Source organism: Phyllostomus hastatus, unplaced genomic scaffold (assembly GCF_019186645.2).
Source record: "Phyllostomus hastatus isolate PE091 unplaced genomic scaffold, TTU_PhHast_1.1 phas_scaffold_501, whole genome shotgun sequence".
In the NCBI taxonomy this organism is placed as follows: domain Eukaryota; kingdom Metazoa; phylum Chordata; class Mammalia; order Chiroptera; family Phyllostomidae; genus Phyllostomus; species Phyllostomus hastatus.
The window spans coordinates 72,031,621-72,053,880 of record NW_025334033.1 but is presented as its reverse complement, the minus strand read 5'-3'; the positions used below and the strand labels follow the sequence as shown (position 1 = coordinate 72,053,880).

General features: G+C 68.1%; 2 protein-coding genes across 3 annotated transcripts in view; one reads left to right on the top strand and one right to left on the bottom strand.

The window, feature by feature from the left end:
• The window catches only part of AHNAK2 (AHNAK nucleoprotein 2), a 29,544-nt gene extending 21,292 nt beyond the window's left edge, over positions 1-8,252 (top strand). The window contains 14 exon segments of the mRNA XM_045821975.1: positions 2-44; positions 46-87; positions 89-196; positions 198-617; positions 619-1,314; positions 1,316-1,834; positions 1,836-2,009; positions 2,074-2,502; positions 2,504-2,611; positions 2,676-2,957; positions 2,959-3,156; positions 3,158-3,973; positions 3,976-4,338; positions 4,403-8,252. Coding sequence (XP_045677931.1) covers positions 2-44; positions 46-87; positions 89-196; positions 198-617; positions 619-1,314; positions 1,316-1,834; positions 1,836-2,009; positions 2,074-2,502; positions 2,504-2,611; positions 2,676-2,957; positions 2,959-3,156; positions 3,158-3,973; positions 3,976-4,338; positions 4,403-8,110 — 7,906 coding nt within the window. The 3' untranslated portion in view covers positions 8,111-8,252.
• Positions 8,253-9,459: 1,207 nt separating this feature from the next.
• Positions 9,460-17,050, bottom strand: PLD4 (phospholipase D family member 4). Of its 2 annotated transcripts, none has more exons than XM_045822023.1 (11): positions 16,944-17,050; positions 15,284-15,346; positions 14,836-15,017; positions 14,092-14,275; positions 13,817-13,937; positions 13,378-13,505; positions 12,760-12,960; positions 11,997-12,136; positions 11,720-11,885; positions 11,547-11,643; positions 9,460-11,298 (listed from the first exon to the last, which is right to left on the bottom strand). In XM_045822023.1, the coding sequence occupies exons 1-11, from the start codon at positions 16,968-16,970 to the stop codon at positions 11,096-11,098; spliced, it is 1,512 nt and encodes a 503-aa protein (XP_045677979.1). In that variant the 5' UTR covers positions 16,971-17,050; the 3' UTR covers positions 9,460-11,095. The 2 variants fall into 2 exon arrangements, with proteins under 2 accessions (XP_045677979.1, XP_045677980.1); XM_045822024.1 differs by having other exon boundaries at positions 14,836-15,011.
• Positions 17,051-22,260: the final 5,210 nt, after the last annotated feature.

Sequence of the window (22,260 nt, the reverse complement as noted above, 5' to 3'; positions counted from 1 at the left end):
GGGGGGCCAGCAAGTTCAAGATGCCCAAGTTCAAGATGCCGTCCCTTCGGCGTGTCGGGGCCCGGCAAGGATCTGGGCACCTCCGTGGGACGTGACCATGCCCAAGGCCACTGGGGAGGTGAGCCTGCCCTCGGTGGGCGTTGACCTGCGGGCCCCAGAGGGGGGCATCCAGCTGCCCTCTGCTGAGGTGGAGCTGCCAGGGGGCAGAGGTGGAGGTGGCCCTGTCCGAGCGAGAGGTGGCCCTGGGCGACCTGAAGGGCAAAGCAGATGGTGCCAAGATCAAGGGCCACCTGCCCAAGATGCAGATGCCCAGCATCAAGATGCCCAAGGTGGACATCAAGGGCCCCCAGATGGACATCAAGGGCCCTCAGGTGGACATCAAGGCACCCAAGATGGATATCAAGGGCCCCCAGGTGGACCTCAAGGGGCCTAAGCTGGATGTGAAGACCCCCAAAGGCCAAGTGACCGGCCCAGAGGTGGACGTGGCTCTGCCCAGCGTGGAGGTGGACGTGCAGGCGCCCGGCGTCAGGCTGGAGGGCGACCTCGGCCTGGGTGACAAGGAGGGGGCCAGCAAGTTCAAGATGCCCAAGTTCAAGATGCCGTCCTTCGGCGTGTCGGGGGCCCGGCAAGGATCTGGGCACCTCCGTGGACGTGACCATGCCCAAGGCCACTGGGGAGGTGAGCCTGCCCTCGGTGGGCGTTGACCTGCGGGCCCCAGAGGGGGGCATCCAGCTTCCCTCTGCTGAGGTGGAGCTGCCAGGGGCAGAGGTGGAGGTGGCCCTGCCCGAGGGAGAGGTGGCCCTGGGCGACCTGAAGGGCAAAGCAGACGGCGCCAGGTTCAAGGGCCACCTGCCCAAGGTGCAGATGCCCAGCATCAAGATGCCCAAGGTGGACATCAAGGGCCCCCAGATGGACATCAAGGGCCCTCAGGTGGACATCAAGGCACCCAAGCTGGACATCAAGGGCCCCCAGATGGACCTCAAGGGGCCCAAATTGGACGTGAAGACCCCCAAGGGCCAGGTGACCGGCCCTGAGGTGGACGTGGCTGTCCCCAGCGTGGAGGTGGACGTGCAGGCGCCCGGCGCCAGGCTGGAGGGTGACCTCAGCCTGGGTGACAAGGAGGGGGCCAGCAAGTTCAAGATGCCCAAGTTCAAGATGCCGTCCTTCGGCGTGTCGGGGCCCGGCAAGGATCTGGGCACCTCCGTGGACGTGACCATGCCCAAGGCCACTGGGGAGGTGAGCCTGCCCTCGGTGGGCGTTGACCTGCGGGCCCCAGAGGGAGGCATCCAGCTGCCCTCTGCTGAGGTGGAGCTGCCAGGGGGCAGAGGTGGAGGTGGCCCTGTCCGAGCGAGAGGTGGCCCTGGGCGACCTGAAGGGCAAAGCAGATGGTGCCAAGATCAAGGGCCACCTGCCCAAGATGCAGATGCCCAGCATCAAGATGCCCAAGGTGGACATCAAGGGCCCCCAGATGGACATCAAGGGCCCTCAGGTGGACATCAAGGCACCCAAGCTGGATATCAAGGGCCCCCAGGTGGACCTCAAGGGGCCTAAGCTGGATGTGAAGACCCCCAAAGGCCAAGTGACCGGCCCAGAGGTGGACGTGGCTCTGCCCAGCGTGGAGGTGGACGTGCAGGCGCCCGGCGTCAGGCTGGAGGGCGACCTCGGCCTGGGTGACAAGGAGGGGGCCAGCAAGTTCAAGATGCCCAAGTTCAAGATGCCGTCCCTTCGGCGTGTCGGGGGCCCGGCAAGGATCTGGGCACCTCCGTGGGACGTGACCATGCCCAAGGCCACTGGGGAGGTGAGCCTGCCCTCGGTGGGCGTTGACCTGCGGGCCCCCAGAGGGGGGCATCCAGCTTCCCTCTGCTGAGATGGAGCTGCCAGGGGCAGAGGTGGAGGTGGCCCTGCCCGAGGGAGAGGTGGCCCTGGGCGACCTGAAGGGCAAAGCAGACGGCGCCAGGTTCAAGGGCCACCTGCCCAAGGTGCAGATGCCCAGCATCAAGATGCCCAAGGTGGACATCAAGGGCCCCCCAGATGGACATCAAGGGCCCTCAGGTGGACATCAAGGCACCCAAGATGGACATCAAGGGCCCCCAGGTGGACCTCAAGGGGCCCAAATTGGACGTGAAGACCCCCAAGGGCCAGGTGACCGGCCCTGAGGTGTACGTGGCTGTCCCCAGCGTGGAGGTGGACGTGCAGGCGCCCGGCGCCAGGCTGGAGGGTGACCTCAGCCTGGGTGACAAGGAGGGGGCCAGCAAGTTCAAGATGCCCAAGTTCAAGATGCCGTCCTTCGGCGTGTCGGGGCCCGGCAAGGATCTGGGCACCTCCGTGGACGTGACCATGCCCAAGGCCACTGGGGAGGTGAGCCTGCCCTCGGTGGGCGTTGACCTGCGGGCCCCAGAGGGGGGCATCCAGCTTCCCTCTGCTGAGATGGAGCTGCCAGGGGCAGAGGTGGAGGTGGCCCTGCCCGAGGGAGAGGTGGCCCTGGGCGACCTGAAGGGGCAAAGCAGACGGCGCCAGGTTCAAGGGCCACCTGCCCAAGGTGCAGATGCCCAGCATCAAGATGCCCAAGGTGGACATCAAGGGCCCCCAGATGGACATCAAGGGCCCTCAGGTGGACATCAAGGCACCCAAGCTGGATATCAAGGGCCCCCCAGGTGGACCTCAAGGGGCCTAAGCTGGATGTGAAGACCCCCAAAGGCCAAGTGACCGGCACAGAGGTGGACGTGGCTCTGCCCAGCGTGGAGGTGGACGTGCAGGCGCCCGGCGTCAGGCTGGAGGGCGACCTCGGCCTGGGTGACAAGGAGGGGGCCAGCAAGTTCAAGATGCCCAAGTTCAAGATGCCGTCCCTTCGGCGTGTCGGGGGCCCGGCAAGGATCTGGGCACCTCCGTGGGACGTGACCATGCCCAAGGCCACTGGGGAGGTGAGCCTGCCCTCGGTGGGCGTTGACCTGCGGGCCCCCAGAGGGGGGCATCCAGCTTCCCTCTGCTGAGATGGAGCTGCCAGGGGCAGAGGTGGAGGTGGCCCTGCCCGAGGGAGAGGTGGCCCTGGGCGACCTGAAGGGCAAAGCAGACGGCGCCAGGTTCAAGGGCCACCTGCCCAAGGTGCAGATGCCCAGCATCAAGATGCCCAAGGTGGACATCAAGGGCCCCCCAGATGGACATCAAGGGCCCTCAGGTGGACATCAAGGCACCCAAGCTGGACATCAAGGGGCCCCCAGGTGGACCTCAAGGGGCCCAAATTGGGACGTGAAGACCCCCCAAGGGCCAGGTGACCGGCCCTGAGGTGGACGTGGCTGTCCCCAGCGTGGAGGTGGACGTGCAGGCGCCCGGCACCAGGCTGGAGGGTGACCTCAGCCTGGGTGACAAGGAGGGGGCCAGCAAGTTCAAGATGCCCAAGTTCAAGATGCCGTCCTTCGGCGTGTTGGGGCCCGGCAAGGATCTGGGCACCTCCGTGGACGTGACCATGCCCAAGGCCACTGGGGAGGTGAGCCTGCCCTCGGTGGGCGTTGACCTGCGGGCCCCAGAGGGGGGCATCCAGCTTCCCTCTGCTGAGGTGGAGCTGCCAGGGGCAGAGGTGGAGGTGGCCCTGCCCGAGGGAGAGGTGGCCCTGGGCGACCTGAAGGGCAAAGCAGACGGCGCCAGGTTCAATGGCCACCTGCCCAAGGTGCAGATGCCCAGCATCAAGATGCCCAAGGTGGACATCAAGGGCCCCCAGATGGACATCAAGGGCCCTCAGGTGGACATCAAGGCACCCAAGCTGGATATCAAGGGCCCCCAGGTGGACCTCAAGGGGCCTAAGCTGGATGTGAAGACCCCCAAAGGCCAAGTGACCGGCCCAGAGGTGGACGTGGCTCTGCCCAGCGTGGAGGTGGACGTGCAGGCGCCCGGCGTCAGGCTGGAGGGCGACCTCGGCCTGGGTGACAAGGAGGGGGCCAGCAAGTTCAAGATGCCCAAGTTCAAGATGCCGTCCCTTCGGCGTGTCGGGGGCCCGGCAAGGATCTGGGCACCTCCGTGGACGTGACCATGCCCAAGGCCACTGGGGAGGTGAGCCTGCCCTCGGTGGGCGTTGACCTGCGGGCCCCAGAGGGGGGCATCCAGCTTCCCTCTGCTGAGATGGAGCTGCCAGGGGCAGAGGTGGAGGTGGCCCTGCCCGAGGGAGAGGTGGCCCTGGGCGACCTGAAGGGCAAAGCAGACGGCGCCAGGTTCAAGGGCCACCTGCCCAAGGTGCAGATGCCCAGCATCAAGATGCCCAAGGTGGACATCAAGGGCCCCCAGATGGACATCAAGGGCCCTCAGGTGGACATCAAGGCACCCAAGATGGACATCAAGGGCCCCCAGGTGGACCTCAAGGGGCCCAAATTGGGACGTGAAGACCCCCAAGGGCCAGGTGACCGGCCCTGAGGTGGACGTGGCTCTGCCCAGCGTGGAGGTGGACGTGCAGGCGCCCGGCGCCAGGCTGGAGGGTGACCTCAGCCTGGGTGACAAGGAGGGGGCCAGCAAGTTCAAGATGCCCAAGTTCAAGATGCCGTCCTTCGGCATGTCCGGGCTCGGGAAGGATCTGGGCACCTCCGTGGACGTGACCATGCCCAAGGCCACTGGGGAGGTGAGCCTGCCCTCGGTGGGCGTTGACCTGCGGGCCCCAGACGGAGGCGTCCAGCTGCCCTCTGCTGAGATGGAGCTGCCAGGGGCAGAAGTGGAGGTGGCCCTGCCCGAGGGAGAGGTGGCCCTGGGCGACCTGAAGGGCAAAGCAGACGGCGCCAGGTTCAAGGGCCACCTGCCCAAGGTGCATTTTCCCAGCATCAAGATGCCCAAGGTTGACTTTAAGGGCCCCCAGGTGGACCTGAAGGCGCCCAAAGTGGACATGAAGGGTCACAAGGGCTCATTTTCTGGCCCCCGGGGGGATTTTTCTTCTCCTAACGTGGAGGTGGACGTGCAGTCTCCCGGTGCCCAGCTGGAGGCGGACCTGGGCCGGGGTGACCATGACGGAAGCAGCAAGTTCAAGTTGCCCGAAGTGACGGTGCCGTGTTTCCGTCCATCATCCAGTGAGACTTCAGTTTCCTGTGACCCTGCCTTCAGCTACGGTCCTGCAGGTGTGGGCTCTGCCATCGAGGGCTCTGTTTCAGTGGGTCCCAGTGGTCATTCTGTTCCGTCTGCTGAGCTGCATGGAGTTTCTGGCCCCAAATCTGGAGAAAAGAGCAAAGTTAAGAAACCGCATTTCAAAATCCCCAAGGTGTTCTCTCCCCCAGGAAAGTCTCCTCCAGGTCTGGTCCTTCTGGGGGCAGAGCCGGGGGCCCCCACATCTGGCCCTGCAGGAGCTGCCCCCGAGATGGCAGCTGAGGACTGGTCTGTCGGGGTGTCTGGAGAGCCACCGGTGCCCCGGCGCCACCTGGGCCGGCCCGGCTTCTCCTCAGCCAGCCACGATATCGGTGGTCCCGTTACCGAGTCCTCTATCGCCACGTCTTGTGAGCGCGTCACTCTTACAAGATACCAAGTGGCCCTCCCCGGGACCCGCGTTTCTGGGGAGCTGCAGGAGGAAACCCGCTCCGAGCCCCAGCGGGAGGCTCGCCTTCTCAGCTCTGCGGCTTGTGCTGACATCCAGTCCTGGGAGCACGTTCCTCTGTCCCCACCGGACAGCCGCCCGGGCCCCGTGGACACCCTGACTCTCACATCGGAAGTCCGGGTGACCTTTCCTAAATTTCACGGCCCCAAGTTTGCTTTTCCAGGCTCTGCAGCTGCGGCGGCGGACAAGGAGCCGCAATCTGTGGGGTGTGCCCTGTCTCTCCCCAGCCCCGCGCCGGGACCAGACTCCGAGGAAGCCACTGTGGGCCCGTGGCCGGGCTACCAGCCGCTGTGTGCAAGTGTCTCCCTGTCCCAGGGGATGCCAGGCAGTGTGGGGATCCCAGCAGTGGCCTCAGGGGCCGGGCCGGCTGAAGACACTGATCGTGAGGGGAAAAGCAGCCCCCTAAAAATGCCCCGTCTCCGCCTCCCGTCCTTCAGGCGGTCCCCGAAGAAGGAGGTCGTGCCTAAAGGGGACCCTGGACAGAGCCTGGCTGCCGAGGCAGGCGTGCCCGGTGCCCCCGGGGACGGGACCCCTGAGACCAATGGCGAGCAGGGGAAGGCGAAAACGCCTGGCTTTGCCGTGCCGAAACTGGCCCTTCCCAAAATGAGGTCTTCCAGGGGAGGGGACCCGGAGCCCGCCCTTGCCAGTTCCGCCAGCCCCGCAGCAGCAGGGGGGGCCCCCCATGCCGCCCCAGGGGCTGGCAGTGAGGGCCCCCCGGGAAGCGTGGGCACGGAGGTCCCCCTGCCACAGGTCCTCCTGCCCACAGGGCCTGACCTCAGACCCAGCCCTGCCGCAGGCGGCCTTCCCCCCCCTGCGCCGGACTCGTCTCTCCGAGAGGGCAGCGGAGGCCCCCGGCTGGCGGCCGACCCCACCAGCCTGCCTGTGGCGGAGGCGGCGGCCCCCGCAGCGGGAAGCCAGGGGGGCGACACGGCAGCGGGCGCGGTGCCGGCCAGCTCGCAGGACAGCTGGTTCAGGATGCCCTCGCTCCGCCTGCCCAGCTTCTGGCGCTCCTCCAAGGAGCGGGGCGCGGCTGGCGGGCCGGGCGCTCGGCAGGACGGAGAGGCTCCAGCTGCGGTCACGAGTCCCGGGGTCGGTGCCGCTGGGTCGGGGGTGGCGGTCCCTGTGTCCCCCCCACCCCCAGAGGCCGAGGGAGAGGCTCCGAGGCCGAGTCTGGGCAGCAGAGGCCTGACGGTGCACCTGCCTCGGGCAGGGACCGCCTCGGATGAGCTTCCCAGCGCCGAGAGCGCCCGGCTGGGCCCCGGCGAGGGCTCCCGCCCCCCGCAGGCGCCGGGGGGCAGACCTTCCTCCTGGGAAGCACAGCCTCCCCCTGGGGAACCGGGCGGGACTCCGGCAGGGGGTGCAGGCGGAACGGAGCGCCGGCCTTCCCCGCCCGAGGGCCCCCTCACCCTGAAGGCTTCGAGAACCGACACCCCTGCCCGGGTCTCTGTCGTCGACGTGCGGCAGCTCTGGGCGGACTCTGTGCTCACTGTCAGGTTCCCCGTGCTGAAGGTGCCCAGGTTCACCTTCCCGGCCCCGGGCTCCGAGGGGGATGTCTTCGTCCCCCCCCTGAGCGAGGCCCTGGCCCAGCGTGAGGATGGCCCGGGCGCCTGTGGCGCCAGCTTCCTGAAGGCGGGCGCTGGGGTCCCCGGGCAGCAGCCCTCGGCCCCTGACCTCCCCTCGGACGCTTCCCCCATTTCTAGGGTCAGGGTGCACATTCAAGGCGCCCGGGGGGAGAGCCACGAAGTCACCGTCCGCAGCAGGGTCACAGCCGACTTTGCCGACCTGCAGGGCCTGGAGGCTTTTTCCACCCAGATCGTGCGGGAAGCAGAGGTCCCCGCCTCCCAGATCCAGACGCCGGCCTACGGGTTCTCCCTGCTGACCGGGAAGGTCCTGGAGGCGCCCCTGCGGGCGCAGCTGCACCTGGTCTCCCCGGACGCCCCGCCGCCCGACGCTGCCCCTGGCGCGCTGCAGCCGGACACCGGGGAGCCGTTCGAAATCATCTCGCGCACCGCCGCCCTCGCGCCCGGATCGCCGGCCTCGGCATGGGAAGCGCACCGCGGCCCCCAGCGCGCAGACAGCTGTTCGGACGAGGAGCCCGCGGAGATCCTCGAATTCTCCCCTGACGTCGGCCAGGACGAGGACGGGGATGCGGCAGAGAGACCCGGGAGCCAGCGGCCCTCGGGCCGGTTCCGGTTCTGGCTTCCGAGCATCGGGTTCTCTTCCTCCGCGGCCGACGCGCGCGCGGATCCCGCGGAGGACGCGCCCAGCCCCGCTCCACCGGCTCCGGTCCAAACGCAGCCTGAGGCCCGCCCCGGGGCGGGGCCGCCCGAGAAGCCGGAGAAGGCCGGCTGGTTCCGATTCCCCAAGCTCGGGTTCTCCTCCGCCCCCAGCAGGAAGAGAGACAGCGCGGGGGAGGACGAGGCAGGCCCGGCCGGGCCCAAGCCCCAGGAAGAAGCGGTCACGTTTTTCGACGCCCGGGACAGCTTCTCTGTGGAGGAGCCCGAGGGCGTGGAGCCCGCCGAGGCGGGCGCCGGGCCCACAACCGAGTGAGGCTGCCGCGTGCTCTCTGGGGAGGGCGGAGGCGCCAGGGCGCGGCCATCGCGGAGCCTCCGGCCCCGGCCCGACGCTGGCAGCCACGGACGCCGGGACCGTGCCGGGCGGCGTGCTCCTGGGTCTTGGCGCACACGCTTCTAGGGACCCGCCCTCACACCCCCGCATAGGCTGCTGCTCGCGCACAGCGCCGCGGTGGCCCCTGCCCCGCGCTGCTTCCCGGCTGAGGGGGCCTCCCCGCCGGCGCGTTCCTGGGAACCCGCGCCCTGAGCGCCGTCGACCAGCTGGCCCCTTCGCTGACCTTCCGCCAAGCCAAGCTCTGGGGGGGGGGGGGGCTTCCTGCAACGGGCACGGCGCTGGGCTGGTGGAGGGGGTGGGGTGGCCGGCGCCGGCTGGGGCCGTGCCCCGTGGGCCTCGCTGTCCCCGACCGGCAATAAAGGAGGTGATGAACCGCAGTGACTGCCGCGAGGGCTTTTGTCCCGGGAAGCGCCGCCCCTCACCCCACGCAGCCCCGCCCCCAGGCTCCGGGGACCGCAGACTCAGGGCGAGTCTGGGAGCGGTGGTCCAGCGACCCCTGTGTGGGTCCAGGCCCCTGTGGACCAGCAGGTGGGAGACCACGGGCAGGTGTGGGGGGGCACAGACACGCACCCCCCAAGCCCCAGTGGGACGGCACAGAGAGAGGGGTCCGGCCTGCGGGGGAGGCGGGTCCTTGGCCCTCTCAGAAGCTTCCCTCTCTGCAGCCGCCTCTTCCAAGCAGCCCACAGGGAGCAAGTCCACTCGGGTGGCGGATGAGGGGCAAGGGGTTTCCTGCAGTGGCCACGTCTCCCGTGGGCTCACGGGCAGACATGTTCTGAGGGGCCTGGCCCGGGGGGGCCGGCCCGCAGGCTCTGCCTTGCAGGGCTGCTGCTGCCAGGCTGGAGAGCCGTGGGGACTGGAGGCGGGGGGTGGGGGGGGGCGTGGTCCACCGGGGCGGGAGTTCAGGTCCAGAGGCGAGGCCAGGTCCCTCCCCGCGCCCCCATGGGCTGCCGAGGGCATCCAAGTGAGGGGGCGTGGAAGCTTCTGGAAAGTGAGCTGACACCAGGTCCCTGAGTGGTTCATGCATGAAGGGGGCGTCCAGCGGGGCCTTGGCCATGCCGTCCAGCCCCCAGGTTCCCTGCCTCCCTGCCTGGCCTCTGTGGGGCGCCCCCCCAGGGTACGCGGGGGGTGCCGCCTGGCTTCAGGGGTTTTCATCCCTCTGGGAACCCCGAGTCGAGGGCCGAGATGCGGGGGCCTCAGTCCGGAGGCCACAGGGGCCAACGCCCGTGCCCCTGGTGTCTGCTGTCTGCCCGTGTAAGAAACCACCACACACCGCCGGTTAAACAACACACGTTTATCACCCCGATTCCGCGGGTCAGGAGCTCCAGCCTTGCTCAGCCGCCCCCCGCAGGGTCCCACGGGCCGTGACCCAGGTGGCAGCAGCCGGGCCGCGGGCCCCTCTCCAGCCCTGACTGCGGAAGGAGCTGCTTCCGAGCTCGCAGGGTGGGGGACGCAGTCTCCACGTCCCACCCGGGCAGCACTCGGGGCCCGTCAGCCCGCCCGCAGGGGACACTCCCCGCTGTTACCTCCCTGTGTCCCCTCCCCCTCTGTGCACGGAGTCAGCCACAGGCAAGGACAGCAGCACTCGCTGCCCCCGAGGGGCGGGGCTCACGAGGGGCGGGGCTTGCGCGCCCCAGGAGCCGCCCCGCCGAGGGGCCCGCGGGGCCTCTGCGTCCTCCTCCCTCCGGGTCTCCTGTGGACCGGGCTCTGCTCTGGAGCAGACCTCGAGGCTGCCACCAAGGTGTGACCACCAGGCCCCCCGCGCGCACAGGAGGCCTAGCGCTGGCTGAGCGCGCGGACCGCCGGGGGCGTCTGCTCCGGGACAGGGATGGGAGGCGCTGGCCTGGTGCGGCTCTCGAGCTGGCTGGCTCCCAGATGCCCCGGGTGCCTCGGGGTGCTGCATGGGTCCCCGGGACCCCCTCGGGCGCTCGCACGTCGGGGCGGGGAGGCAGGCTGGCTCCCGGGAGCCTCGTCCCAGACGAGGAGGCCGGTGTTTGAGACGCCCAGCACCAACTCACCGGGCCCCCCACCCCGGGGCAGACCGCACCGGGGCGGGGGCCAGGAGGGGGCCACCCCGGACATGGGAGAGCCGGACCCTGGCACCCACTGGCTTACTCCCTCAGCGTCCTGTGACCCTCAGCCCCTGAGGCAGCCCTCAGCTCCACACAGCCTCAGGCAGCCGTGGGGACCCCCAGGCCAGGTGGGCTCGCAGCCCAAGTGCTGCCTGAGGGCTGGGGCTGAGCTCGGAGCTGGCTCTGCAGGGTGGCCCCTGGGGAGGGTGGGCTCCCAGGGGCGGCGTCCAAGCCCCACCCCAGCCCTGTGTTCCCGTCCCCCGCTCAATCCCAGGTCCTCTCTGCTGCTGCCCGGCGGCCCCAGTCCGGGGCCCCACTCCTCGACCCCGACCAGCACACACCCATGGGCACAGGGCCGGTCCAGTGCTCCTGCCCCCACCCAACGGCTCTGGCATGCGGGCCGCCCAGGGCCCCCTGGAGGGGCTGAGCCCCGTGAGAGTCAGGGGCCCCCATGACCCACAAGCACCCCCTCACCCACTGCCGCGTGGACTCCAGTGCAGTGTGGACTCCAGCCCTGGCCGGACGCACAGAGAGAGATGGGGGGGGGCGGGGGTGCTTGGAAGGCCCCTCATGTGGGCGGGGACTGCAGTTCAGGGGGAGGTGCGCAGAGGCCTCCTGGGGGGCTCCCTTGGTGCGGGGCGGGGGGGCGTTGAGGGGCTGTATCTGGAGAGCAGGGGACAGCGAACAGTTCGCTCTGCTGCCCTGGGCCGGGGCAGTCTTGACCCTGACCATGACTTGTGCGGGAGGAGCTGCCTGGAGCCTGGACGGGGGGCCAGGGTGGGGGGCCTGGAGGGGAGCAGTGCCCACCAGGGACGGGGTTGGGGGTGGGAGGGGGGCCTCAGTCCTGCCACGCGCAGTCCTGGCCCGGCGCCTGTCCGTCCAGGCCCACGGCGTAGGGGGAGTTCCAATCTCGCTCGAACAGCTGCCGCAGCTGCTCCTGCACGGTGCCTCGCCCGGGCTCGCCGGCCGGGGCCCTCTGGCTGACCACCAGCCCCACGCCCGAGGTGCTGCTGAAGTAATCTTCCGACCAGTTGGAGGTGCCTGGGGGTGCAGGGCAGAGACGCTGGCTGGCTGGCCCAGTCCTGCGGGCACTACGACAGCTGGGCGGCCGTGTGGTCCTCAGACGGTGCTGAGACCCCATCCGCGGCCCCTCCGTCCTCCAGCCCAAGAGCGGTGCCCCTGCCAGCCCCCGGGCCGGTCCCTCCCCATGGGTCTGGGTGGCCTCGGTGCCCTCACTCAAGGGCCCCCGGGCCGCCCCTGCCGCAGACCACCCCCCCGCAGCCGCTCACCGATGTAGGCTGCCCTTTCTGTGACCATGAACTTGCTGTGGTTCACCCTGCTGAACGGGATGTTGGAGTGGTTCCCCACGGGCACGATGAAGACTTTCTTCGGGGGCAGAGAGGAGGGGGTGTCACAGAGGAGGGGGGCACCTCCCCCCGCCGGGCCCCGGGGGGGTGCTCACCACGTCCAGGGAGATGCCGGCCGCGGGGTCGCTGAGGGCCTGCAGGGACCGCAGGTAGGGGAACATCCTGGGGTCCGTGTGCAGCCAGCAGCTGACGAGCAGGCGCACACGCACGCCCCTGCCAAAGGCCGCCTCCCGCAGCGCGTCGTCCAGCACCGGCCAGTACCTGGGGCAGCGGGGCAGGGCCCGGGCCCCGGGGTCAGCGGGGGCCTGGCCGGCCAGGTGTGGGCAGGAGGGACGCCAGGCGGGGCGCGGCCCCCGGGCCCTGGGGCCCTACCTGGCGGGGCGGGTGAAGCGGGTGGTGGGAAAGTAGTCCATCACCGAGACGTACAGGAACCGCCGGGCGCCCCGCATCACGGCCAGCAGCGCGTCCAGGTCCCGGGTGCGGCCGTGCGGGCAGAGCGCAGGTGGCGACGCCTGCGGGACAGAGGGGCCCCTGCAGGCGCTGCCCCTGTCCCGAGCCTCTAGCTCCCTGACCTGGGGCCCTCGTGCAGCCCTCCCTCCGGCCTCTGGGGCCCCGGGGCGAGGCGCTGCCTGCAGAGGCCGGAGGGGGCGGGACCGGCCCTGGCCACCCCGAGAAAGACAGACGCGGTGCCAGGCAAGGCTGCCCATCTGCTCTGGGCGCCCTGGGCCGAGTCCCTGCCCAGACCCCAGGTCTTGGCCCTGGACTGGCCATGTGGCTGGGGGGCTGCACCAGAGGGAAGGACGCCTGCTGGGGCCACGGTCGGCCCGCCCGGCTGCCTTTCTGCCCTGCAGAGTGACGAGATCGCGGGGTGCACTGGCCTCGCACGGCCTCCCTGGCCCCAGTGGAGCCCCTCAACCCCAGCTGGCACTGCACTGGGAGACCCCCGCGGCACCCCCTGGCCGCCTGTCTCTCCTGTGGGCGGTGAGGGCTGCATCCTGTGTTGGAACTGGGCCGGCCTCTCCCCACGCCCCCGACACCGGGGCCGTCCAGGGCGCTGGGCCAGGGCTGCCTCCCCGAGGACCCAAGGGCCCTGCAGTGACTGCCGGGTGCCCTGTGGGCCCTGCCGGCCGCTCACCGAGAAGTAGGCTGTGGTGTGCACCCCGTCAAACCGGGTGCAGAGGGGCTGGAAGCGGTTGATGTGGGTCGAGAAGTTCCCAGGCCAGTGCTTGGGCAGCACAGCTCTGGGCGCCCCCAGCACCCAGTAGGTCTGGAAGGTCTTCTCCAGGTCCCGGGCCAGGCGGCTGCAATTGTAGATGACCGCACCGAGCTCCTTCACCTGCAGGGGGCAGCAGCGGTGGCCAGGGGCGCGGTGCAGGAGGGCAGCAGCAGCACCCCCACTGCCGGAATCCCTAACGGGCAGGGTGCGGGGGCCCTGGGGCGCGGCGGCCAGAGGGTCCGAGTGATGGACGTCCACCACACAAACACGGCGGACGGGGCGGAAAGGTCAGGGTCAGCGCTGGCCGGGACCCTGGGAGTGGCGTGGGCCAGCCTGCCTCGGTGGGGTGAGCTCGGTGGCGGGCGGCAGCCTGTGACTCGGGAAGCAGCTCTCACGGGCTCCGCTGCGCCGAGACGATGCCGTGGCTGTGTCACCCAGGCTTCCCCCCGGTGGCGGCAGGGGACCCCGGGAAAAGCCCCGAGTGTGGGGTGGGGGCGCGCTCCAGGAGGGTCTCCCCTGCCAGGCCGCGGGGCTCACCTGGGTCAGGGACCGCCAGTCCATGTTGGCGCTGCCCAGGTAGACGTGAAGCCCGTCCACGACCCAGAACTTGGAGTGCAGGACGCCGCCGGTGAGCCGCCCCATGGGCACCCGGCGCACCTGGGCACCTGGCCGGGGTCGGGGGGACAGGGTGAACCGGCTTCCCGGGAGCCTCACGGCCTGCCGTCTGCTAGGTCGGTGCCGCTTTGTGGGTGGGGAAACTGAGGCACGGACTGGCTCTGGAGCTGCCTCGTAGCACCCGTGCTGACGGCCTCTGTCGCCCGCTGCCCCCCACAGGTGGTCACCCCGTGCTGTGCCCGCGGACGGCACCCCGGCTCTTCAAAGCCCAGCCCCGTGGAGCTGCCTGGAAGCGGCTCGGGCCGGCACCAGCTGGTCCGCCCACGTCCACCCCGTGCGGGAGGGGCGGGCGGGCACCCACCTCGGTCTGCCAAGGCCTTGAGGTCGGTGGAGTTCCTGGCCAGCGTCGGGTGGCTGGTGGCCACCGCCAGGGAGACATTCCGGTCCAGGACCTGCTGCAGCTTCCGCAGGAGGGCCTCGCCCTGCGGGCCCAGAGCAGCGGTGAGCAGCGGCCCCAGGCGGCCCTCTGCCGCCCCCACCACGAAGGGCCCACCCTGGCCACCCCCAGCCCAGGGGCGGAGTGGTGGGCGGCCCTGCTCCCCGGGAGGAGGGGCGGGCGCGGGGGCGGGGACGCACCAGCTGGGCCGAGGTGTCGTTGGCCCCGATGTCGGGGCCCGTCAGGGACCAGTAGTAGGAGGCGACGTGCACGCTCTCCTGGGCGGCGTCCAGCAGCTGCTGCCAGGCCTGGGCCAGGGGCTGGGCGGACGGGCTGCCGGCCGCATAGGGCAGGTCCTGGGGGATGCTCTCCACGAGGAGCAGCCTGCGGCGGGGCCCAGCGTGAGGCCGCCGGCCCACCTCCCAGCCCCCGCTCGCTCCGTTCCCGCCCCGCCCCAGACCAGAGGGACGAGGCCGCCGGCCGGGGGCTCAGGGAGGGGCGGCCGCCTGCCTGGGCAGCGCAGGTGCCCAGCCTGAGCCCCATAAGCCCGCAGCAGCCGGGGGTGACAGCGGGCAGCCGGCGGGGGGGGGCGGCCTGAGCAGGCCTGATGGGGGGCCCAGGACCCTACCCAGTCGGAGCTGCTGCCGGGGGAGCCCGTGGAGCTGGCATGGAGGCGGCGGGGGCGGCGGGGCCGGCCGGGGGAAGGCAAGTCCCTGTCTCCACCCAGGGGGGCCGGGGAAGGGGGCGGGGGCCTCGGTTCACCCACCTTGTCCGAGCCCCCAGGTGGGCCCACCCCACCCAGTCTGGGACCCTCCCTCCCTGGAGCCTGCGTCTTCGGAGAGGAGCTGGCAGGGGGCTTCTGGGTCGGGGCAGGGGTGCCGGGACATCACAGCCCAGGGCCGAGGCAGACCCCGCCCCCAGGCAGACCCCAAAGGCTCACTCACCGGCAGGAGTCTGGCCCCCCGCGCCCCCCTCCCAGGGGCTCCCAGGCTGGGCGGGGGCCGCGGGCCGGGGACCCGGCAGACTGCCCCTGGCCCCAGGCGGGCAGATGGGGCACTTGCCACAGGAGGTAGATGAGAGCCACGCCACTGAGCCACAGCACTGCCAGTGTCCCCAGGTCCTGCAACTGGAGGAGGTGTCACTGAGGGGTCCCCGCCCCCCAGGAGGGCGAGGCCCGCCCCTGCGGGGGAGGGGGGGCGCGTGGGCGGGGATGAGGCCCACCGAGCTGGCAAGGCCACGTGGTCATCGGCTGTCCTCCCAGGTCCCGCACGACAGCAGCGCGTGGGCCAGGGCTGGGCGGCTCTCTGGCCGGGGTGCCCCTGAGGGTCCCTCACAGCTCTGCCCACGGGCCCTGTGAGGCCGCCCCACCCCTGCCCCCAGCCCCAGACCTACCATGCCCAGCTCTCTGCTCCGTGGGCTGGGGGCCAGCAACACTCTCCGCGGGGGGCTCGGCACCTGCGCGGGGCGGCCCCATGTCACCCGCAGCCCTGGGCGCTGGGGACACCCCCCCACCGCTGTGGGCACCCTGCCGACACCTGCTCGAGCCCCCAGGGCCTCCCGCTGGTGCCCGAGGTCCCACCCGTGTGCGTCTCCCCCCGCTGCCCTTGCCACGGGCTCTGGCCGGCAGGCGGTGGACCCTGGGGTGGGGTCGTCCCTGGCTGTTTGCTAGTGCACGTGCGTGTCTGTGTGTCTGCATGCCCGTGTGTCTCTGTGCACGTGTCTGCGTGTGTCCGTGTGTCTGTGAGTCCGAGTGCAGGGCCGGCTCTGTGTCTCCCCTCTCTCGGTCCCCCCGCGGCGGGTGTCTGGGCGCCAGAATCTCAGTTCCGTGTTCCGGCCACAACCGCAGTGAGTGCGAGAGTCGGTTCTGCTTTCGAGCTCTCACTCTCGCTCTCGCTCTCGCTGCCGCCCTATAAATAGCCGCTTTCCTTCCCCACCGGCCCCCCGGCACCCGCCCTGGAGCTGCACCAGTCCCCGTCCTGCAGGGGAGGCACCACTGGGAGAGGGACAGGGACCCAGTGTGGGCTGAGCCAGGGCCCCCCTGTGCTCGCGGGGGGCTGTGGGCTGGAGCAGGACTCACCATGCTGCCTGGGGCCTGGGGCTGCATGGCCTGCCTGGGACACAGACCAGGAGCACCAGCTCCGCCTCGGGCCCCTGAGGGCCCTCTGAGGCTGTCCCCCCACGGGACACCTGCTCTGCCTTCGCCCAGGGCAGGGCGGCCACAGGAGCTGGACCCAGGGTCTGTGCCCGCCCCGAGCCAGAACATCCCGGGGTGGAACCCAGAGCAAGAGGGGGGGCCCTGCTAGAGTCCCCGAGGGCGGGAACCCTCCCTCCAGGAAGTGTCCCCTGAGGGCCGTCAGGGCCTGGAGGCCTGGAGCTCGAGCCGGCCAGCCCCCCTCCCAGGGAGGGTGCGGGGCACAGCACCAGGCCCCCAGGCCCGGGCCTCTCAGGGCAGGGCAGCACAGGACAGGTCGTCAGAGTGACAGGGCGGGGGTGGGGAAGAGGGCACCAGGGATGTCCCTAGGAGGCTCCGGACGCCGCACCACACACCACACGTGCGACCGGCGGACCGGCAGGTCGGGGCTCAGCCCGTCCGGAGCTGCCTGAGGCACCGCCTTGCAGCCACCCCCTGCACATGTGGTCTCCCGCTCAGGGCCACTGGGAACTCCGCGGGAACGGGGGCGCCGGCCAGCAGGGCGGCTGAGGCAACTGAAGCCCCGTGTGCTCCCTGCATCCCCGGGGACCCCCGTGTCCCTCAGATGGGCGGCTGTTCGGAGAGGGTGACCCACTGGCGCTGGTCCTCGGGGCTGTGATGAGTTGAGAGGCCCCCTCCCCGGGGACAGCTGGCCCCCAAGCCCTGTGTGGGGGCCGTGGGCCCCGCAGGCGCCAGAGGTCGGCTGAAGGTGCAGGACACCCTCCCTGGTGGTGCGGGGCCTGGCTAGGGGGCCCGGGCTGGGACAGGCCCACCACGGACCCTCGGGAGGGGCGGGCGGTGTGCAGGCCGAGCCGTGTCTCTGCGACGCTCTGGGCCCGGCCCTGGCTCCGCGGCACTCACCTCTGGGGGTCCTGCTTTGACACCCATCTCGGCTCCAGCCCGACTGCAGCCCTCAGCTCTCTGGGCGGGCTCCCCGGCTGCCTCCAGCCCGCCCACCTGCCTCCTGTCTGCAGCTTCCCCTTCGGTTACTTCCTCTTAGTCCTGAGAACCTCCCTCCACACTCCCGGCAAGTGACCTCTGGAACAGGGTCAGCCAGTTCAAGGGTGGTGCTGAAAACTTCCACTCGAGAAAAATCACTCTTCCCTGCACTGCCCCAGGTGGACGCATTCCAGGCACGGACCTGTGTGTCAGCAGGGTTAATGCAGACCCAAGGACCCCAGGAACCGAGGTGCAAGCAAGAGTGCTCATTTCTCTCTCACACTGACTAGGGTCAGACACTGATGGTCTAGGGATGGTGTTGGCCCCACAGCCGTGGGAGCTAGGTCCCTCCAGCTCTCAGCTGTTCCCAAGGGTTGGCCTGCAGCCTCATGGCCCCATAATAGCTGCTTGAGCTCAGCCATCACCTCTAGCAGAACACAAAGGCTATCCCAAGGACTTCCTGGAAGTCTCCCAGGGCACTTTTATGTATGTTTCATGATCTAAAACTTCGTTACAAAAAAATTTAAAAATAAAAATAAAACTTAGTCACATGACTGTATCTAGCTGCAAGGGATGCTGGGAAATGGAGGCAGGTAGGAACTCCATCCCGGAGAGAGCAGGGGGTTGCTCGTCGGCCTGTCAGACAAGGCAGGCCTGGCCAGATGTTGCCGGTTCTCAGCCCCAGCAAGGGGCACTGCCTCCCCCCGTCCAGGGGGGGCTCCCTGAACTCAGGACCCTGTGGCCCTGCAGACTTCACCTTCAGAAGAGCCCTCTCACTTTGAATAAGGCCGGGCATCCCCCCAGCTCCCCCTTGCAAGCTCCCACCCAGGACAGGGGTTGCAGGGGGCCTACTCCAGGGTGCTAGCCTCGGGGTGGCCACCTGCCCACCGTTCACATGGGCGGCAGCTTCCAAGATCAGTGTCCACAGGGGGTTCAGGGGCCGGGGTGGGTGGCCTGGGACAGGAGTGGAGGATGGTGGCCTCCGGGTCCCTTCATGTGCTTCCTGGGCCTGCTGCCCAGTCTGGCCTCAGGGCCATCTCCAGGACCCAGACTGTGCGGCCTGGGCTCTCTGGCTGGGTGGCGGGACGCCTGCCCCGGTTTTCTTTGTTGACGGGCGTGGGGGTCCTCACCCTCCAGGACGACACTGGCGTGGGCTCACACGGCTCCACGCAAGCCCAGCAGGGGGCAGCACCAGCGTCTCAAGGTGGCAGGCCAGCGACTGGCCGTGAGGGGCACTGAGCACGTGCCCGCGCCGGCCGGCCCCGGGGGGCCCTGTTACGTCTTTGCCCCTCTTTAGATCCACTCACTGAGTTTTTAAACGTAGATTTAGAGGATTTACTTAATATTCCAAATCATAAGTTTTAGGGTGAGCAACACGTTCCCCTACTTACTTCCTCGTTTCCCCTGACGTTTTAAAAACATTCTCAGGTGTGCAGAAAGTGTGTGTGTGGGGGGCAGCACCGTGAGCTCCCACGTGTTCGCCACTTAGGTCCCCCCACCTCGGACGCCCACACCTGCCTCCTTGCCATTTTTGCTGAGGGATTTTAAAGGAGGGTACAAAGGACATTTCACCCCTGACTGCTCGAGTTTGCATTCCTAAACACACACATCTCTTACAAAATCACAGTGCAGTGGTCACTCCTGATCAAGCCAGTTACCCCTGGATTTTATCGAATTCTCGCAGTGCCGTTATTATTGTTATTTTAAGCCCATACGTTACTCACCTGCCCCAGCTGGTGTGGCTCAGTGGATTGAGTGCTGGCCTGCGAACCCAAGGGTCGCCAGTTCGATTCCCAGTCGGGGCACGTGCCTGGGTTTCAGGTCAGGTCCCCAGTAGGGGGCGCATGAGAGGCAACCACACATGGATGTTTCTCTTCTTCTTTTCCTTCCTCCCTTCCCCTCTCTCTAAAAATAAATAAATAAAGTCTTTTAAAAAATAAGTTACATACTTTATAATTATTTTACCTGGTCGGGGTATGTTTAGAATTACCCACTTTCACCAGTTTATCTACTCCAATTTTTTGCTTTATTTCAGCCCCTCCCTCTGTGACTGCTGTCCTTCCTGGGATCCCTTCTTTAGAACCAGCCAGAATACTAATTTCACTGGGTAAAAAATTCTTTTTTTAAAGATTTAATTTATTTATTTTTAGAGAGGAAAGGGAGGGAGATAGAGAGAGAGAAACATCAATGTGCAGTTGCTGGGGGCCGTGGCCTGCAACCCAGGCATGTGCCCTGACTGGGAATCGAACCTGCGATGCTTTGGTTCGCAGCCCGCGCTCAATCCACTGAGCTGCGCCAGCCGGGGCTGGGCACAAAATTCTTGACTGTCCATTGTCTGCCGTGAGTGGGGGGTCAGTGGCCAGCTTTCAGTAACAGGAAAGTGTCTCTCACTTCGTCGGTGAGGGTCACGTCTCTAGGATCTGAACCCTCGACCGGCAGAGTTCCCTCCGGAAACCCGAGGGCTCCGGGTCCCACTGCTGCTGGCGAGGGACCTGCTGCGGCGGCTTTGCAGGGACGCAGTCCTGCCTCTGTGGCTTCTGACGCGTTCTGTCTGTCTCTGTCGCCCTCCGGCGCTGCTTGGTGGGACTGGGTGTTGCTCCGTGTTTTAGCCACGCCCCCCGGGACACGTGGGCTCCCCGAGCCTGTGGGGCTGTTGGCACGGAGAGCCAAGCACTGGGTGGCTTGAACACGAGAATTCATCGTCCCAGTTCTGGGGGCCAGAAGGCCCGGTCTGGCGCCGGCCGGCCCGGCTCCCTTGGAGGGCCGTGAGGGGCGGGCTCCCAGCCTCCCCGCTCATCGCTGGCACCCCCACATCTGTGTCTGCGACCGCAGCCTCCCTTCCTGCAGGGACCCCGGGCGCCCTGTCTCGGGTCTACACGCTGATGGCCTCCTCTCAACTCGGTCGCCGGCGAGTCCTTATTCCCAAGTAAGCCGCATTCGAAGGATGGGCACTTGGGCTTCAACACTTTTGGGGGGACACAGCATACCCAGAGCACACGCGTGTCCTGGTGCTGCCCCCCAGCCCCCTGCGCCCACGGGCTGCCCCCACGTCCCGTTTCCGGGTCCCCGCGTGCTGCGCTCTGGGTGCTCCCCCTCAGCTCCCGTGCGGTGGGCCGACTCTCGGTCTGGCTGTGCGTAGCCCACTCTCCACCTCTCCCGCCGGGATGTTTTTTCAAGATTTTGCTCCCAGTCATTCTAGTTTCCAGGGTGATGCTTTTCCAACCCTAACCAGCTGCGTTTTATTTCTTTTTGCCTTTTTGGCACCTTTCTGACTTCAGTTTTACTTGGGCTGTGCTGGGGTCGCCCGCGGTGTGTTTCCGACTTCTGGCAGCAGCTCCCGTTGGCTGAGTGGGCCCGGGAGCTGCTGAGGACGCCGGGCCCGAGAGGCCTCTCTCCACAGGTGACGTGCGTTCGCCCCTGCAGGGACCAGGGGTCGCTGCCCACCTGGAGCCGCTTGGCATGGAAATAGAGAGCACGAGAGAGGCCCAGGGCGTGGGCCCGTGCCCACGCGGAGGGCGGCGGGAAGCTGAGAACGGCATCCGAAGAGGAAGTGGGTGAGACTTTGCACAGCTGGTGCCGGGCACACCACGCCGCCAACCCGGGGTGTGCGGCGCAGTTCGACAGCGAGAAACACAGACCCGGTGTGCACCGCAGCTGATCGGGAATGGGAGGGGAGAGGAAGAACGAACGGAAAACCAACCCATAAACATAAAACAGTAAGTACTGAACAACAGCAGAAACGAGCGAGACAGAAGTGTGTGATACGGAAAACCCACAAAACCGGAACGTCAGGCCGACGCGCAGCGCGGTAAAGCCGGCGACCAGGCCAGACCGGGCGGGAGGGCGGGTGCGCCAGGGCTGCCCGGCGTTTCCAGGCCCCAGGAGGCCGGCAGCGCACGCGGCTCCGATGTCCAGCCTCCTCTGTCGCCGGGGACGCACCTGGGGGCGGGGGGGGGCAGAGACTTTCGAGTGTGCTCCGCGGCTGCTTACACATCGCACGCCTGTGTAACCACCACTGAGACCAAGGTGGGGACAGTCCCTCGAACACCCCCTCGGTCCCGGCCTTCCTCCAAGAGGGAACCAAGACGGTCACCTCTGCTGTCACACTTGTCACGGCACGCGGACTCGGGCGTTGGCGACACCTGCTGTTCGCCAGAGCGTGTGGGGCCCGAGTTCTTTCTGATGGCTCTGTGCTCGCGGGGCACGGACGTGCCAGAAGGGACACCCCCTCTGTGGGGGCCGTGCAGGTGCTTCCAGGGGGGTGCGTGGCAGGGCCACTCTGGGCCCCTGCACGTGGCCTCTGTGGCCGAGTGCGCGCCGTCCTGGGTTGGACAGAGCGGGGCCCTCGGTTGGCTCAGCAAACGCCACTCGACTGACCGGCTGGGCGGGCACTCGGGCTGCAGCTGCTCGGGCAGGTGCCGTGGTGCCTCGTGCTGCTGCCACGCCCTTCCCCCCGTGACATGGCCACGTCGTCACGGCCACTCTGGTAACCTGCGGTCAACTGCCCATTCAAGTCCTTTACCTACTTTTCCATTGGGTCGTCTCCCTCTTTCTGGCTCGATAGAAATTATTTATGTATTTATTTTTAAAGATTTTATTTATTTATTTTTAGAGAGGGAAGAGAGGGAGAAAGAGAGAGAGAAACATCAGTGTGTGGTTGCCGGGGGTCATGGCCTGCAACCCAGGCATGTGCCCTGACTGGGAATCGAACCTGCGACACTTTGGTTCGCAGCCCGCGCTCAATCCACTGAGCTGCGCCAGCCAGGGCTCACAAATAATTTATTGACTCCAAGAATAGTCAACATCTTTCTGTTTCACATCTTAAAGGTGTCAGAGAGCGAGGCCCAGCAGGGCGCAGCTGTCTCCCGAAGGTCTCCCCTGGGGAGCAGGTGGCCCCACCGCACACACCGGTGCTCCCCCCGTGCTGGGCACTTGTCCCTCTGGCCTCCAGGTCACCCCTGTGGCTGAAGGGGGGCCATGACTGGCCTGGGGAGGGAGGGAGGACGCAGGCTGTAGGCACCGGGTGGGGGGATGCCGGCACCGTGGGTGGTCAGAACCCCCTCCGCGGCCACCCAGGGGGAGGAGCTGGCCCGGCACAGAGCCCAGGGCTCTCCAGCACAGCCTGCCTCTTGGGGGTGCTCTTGGAGGGTGCGGCCTGAACGGCAGGAATAAAATAACTTTTCCAGGAGCAAACATCTGGGAATTCCACTTTGCTTTCTCACCTAGGCCGCCACCTGGT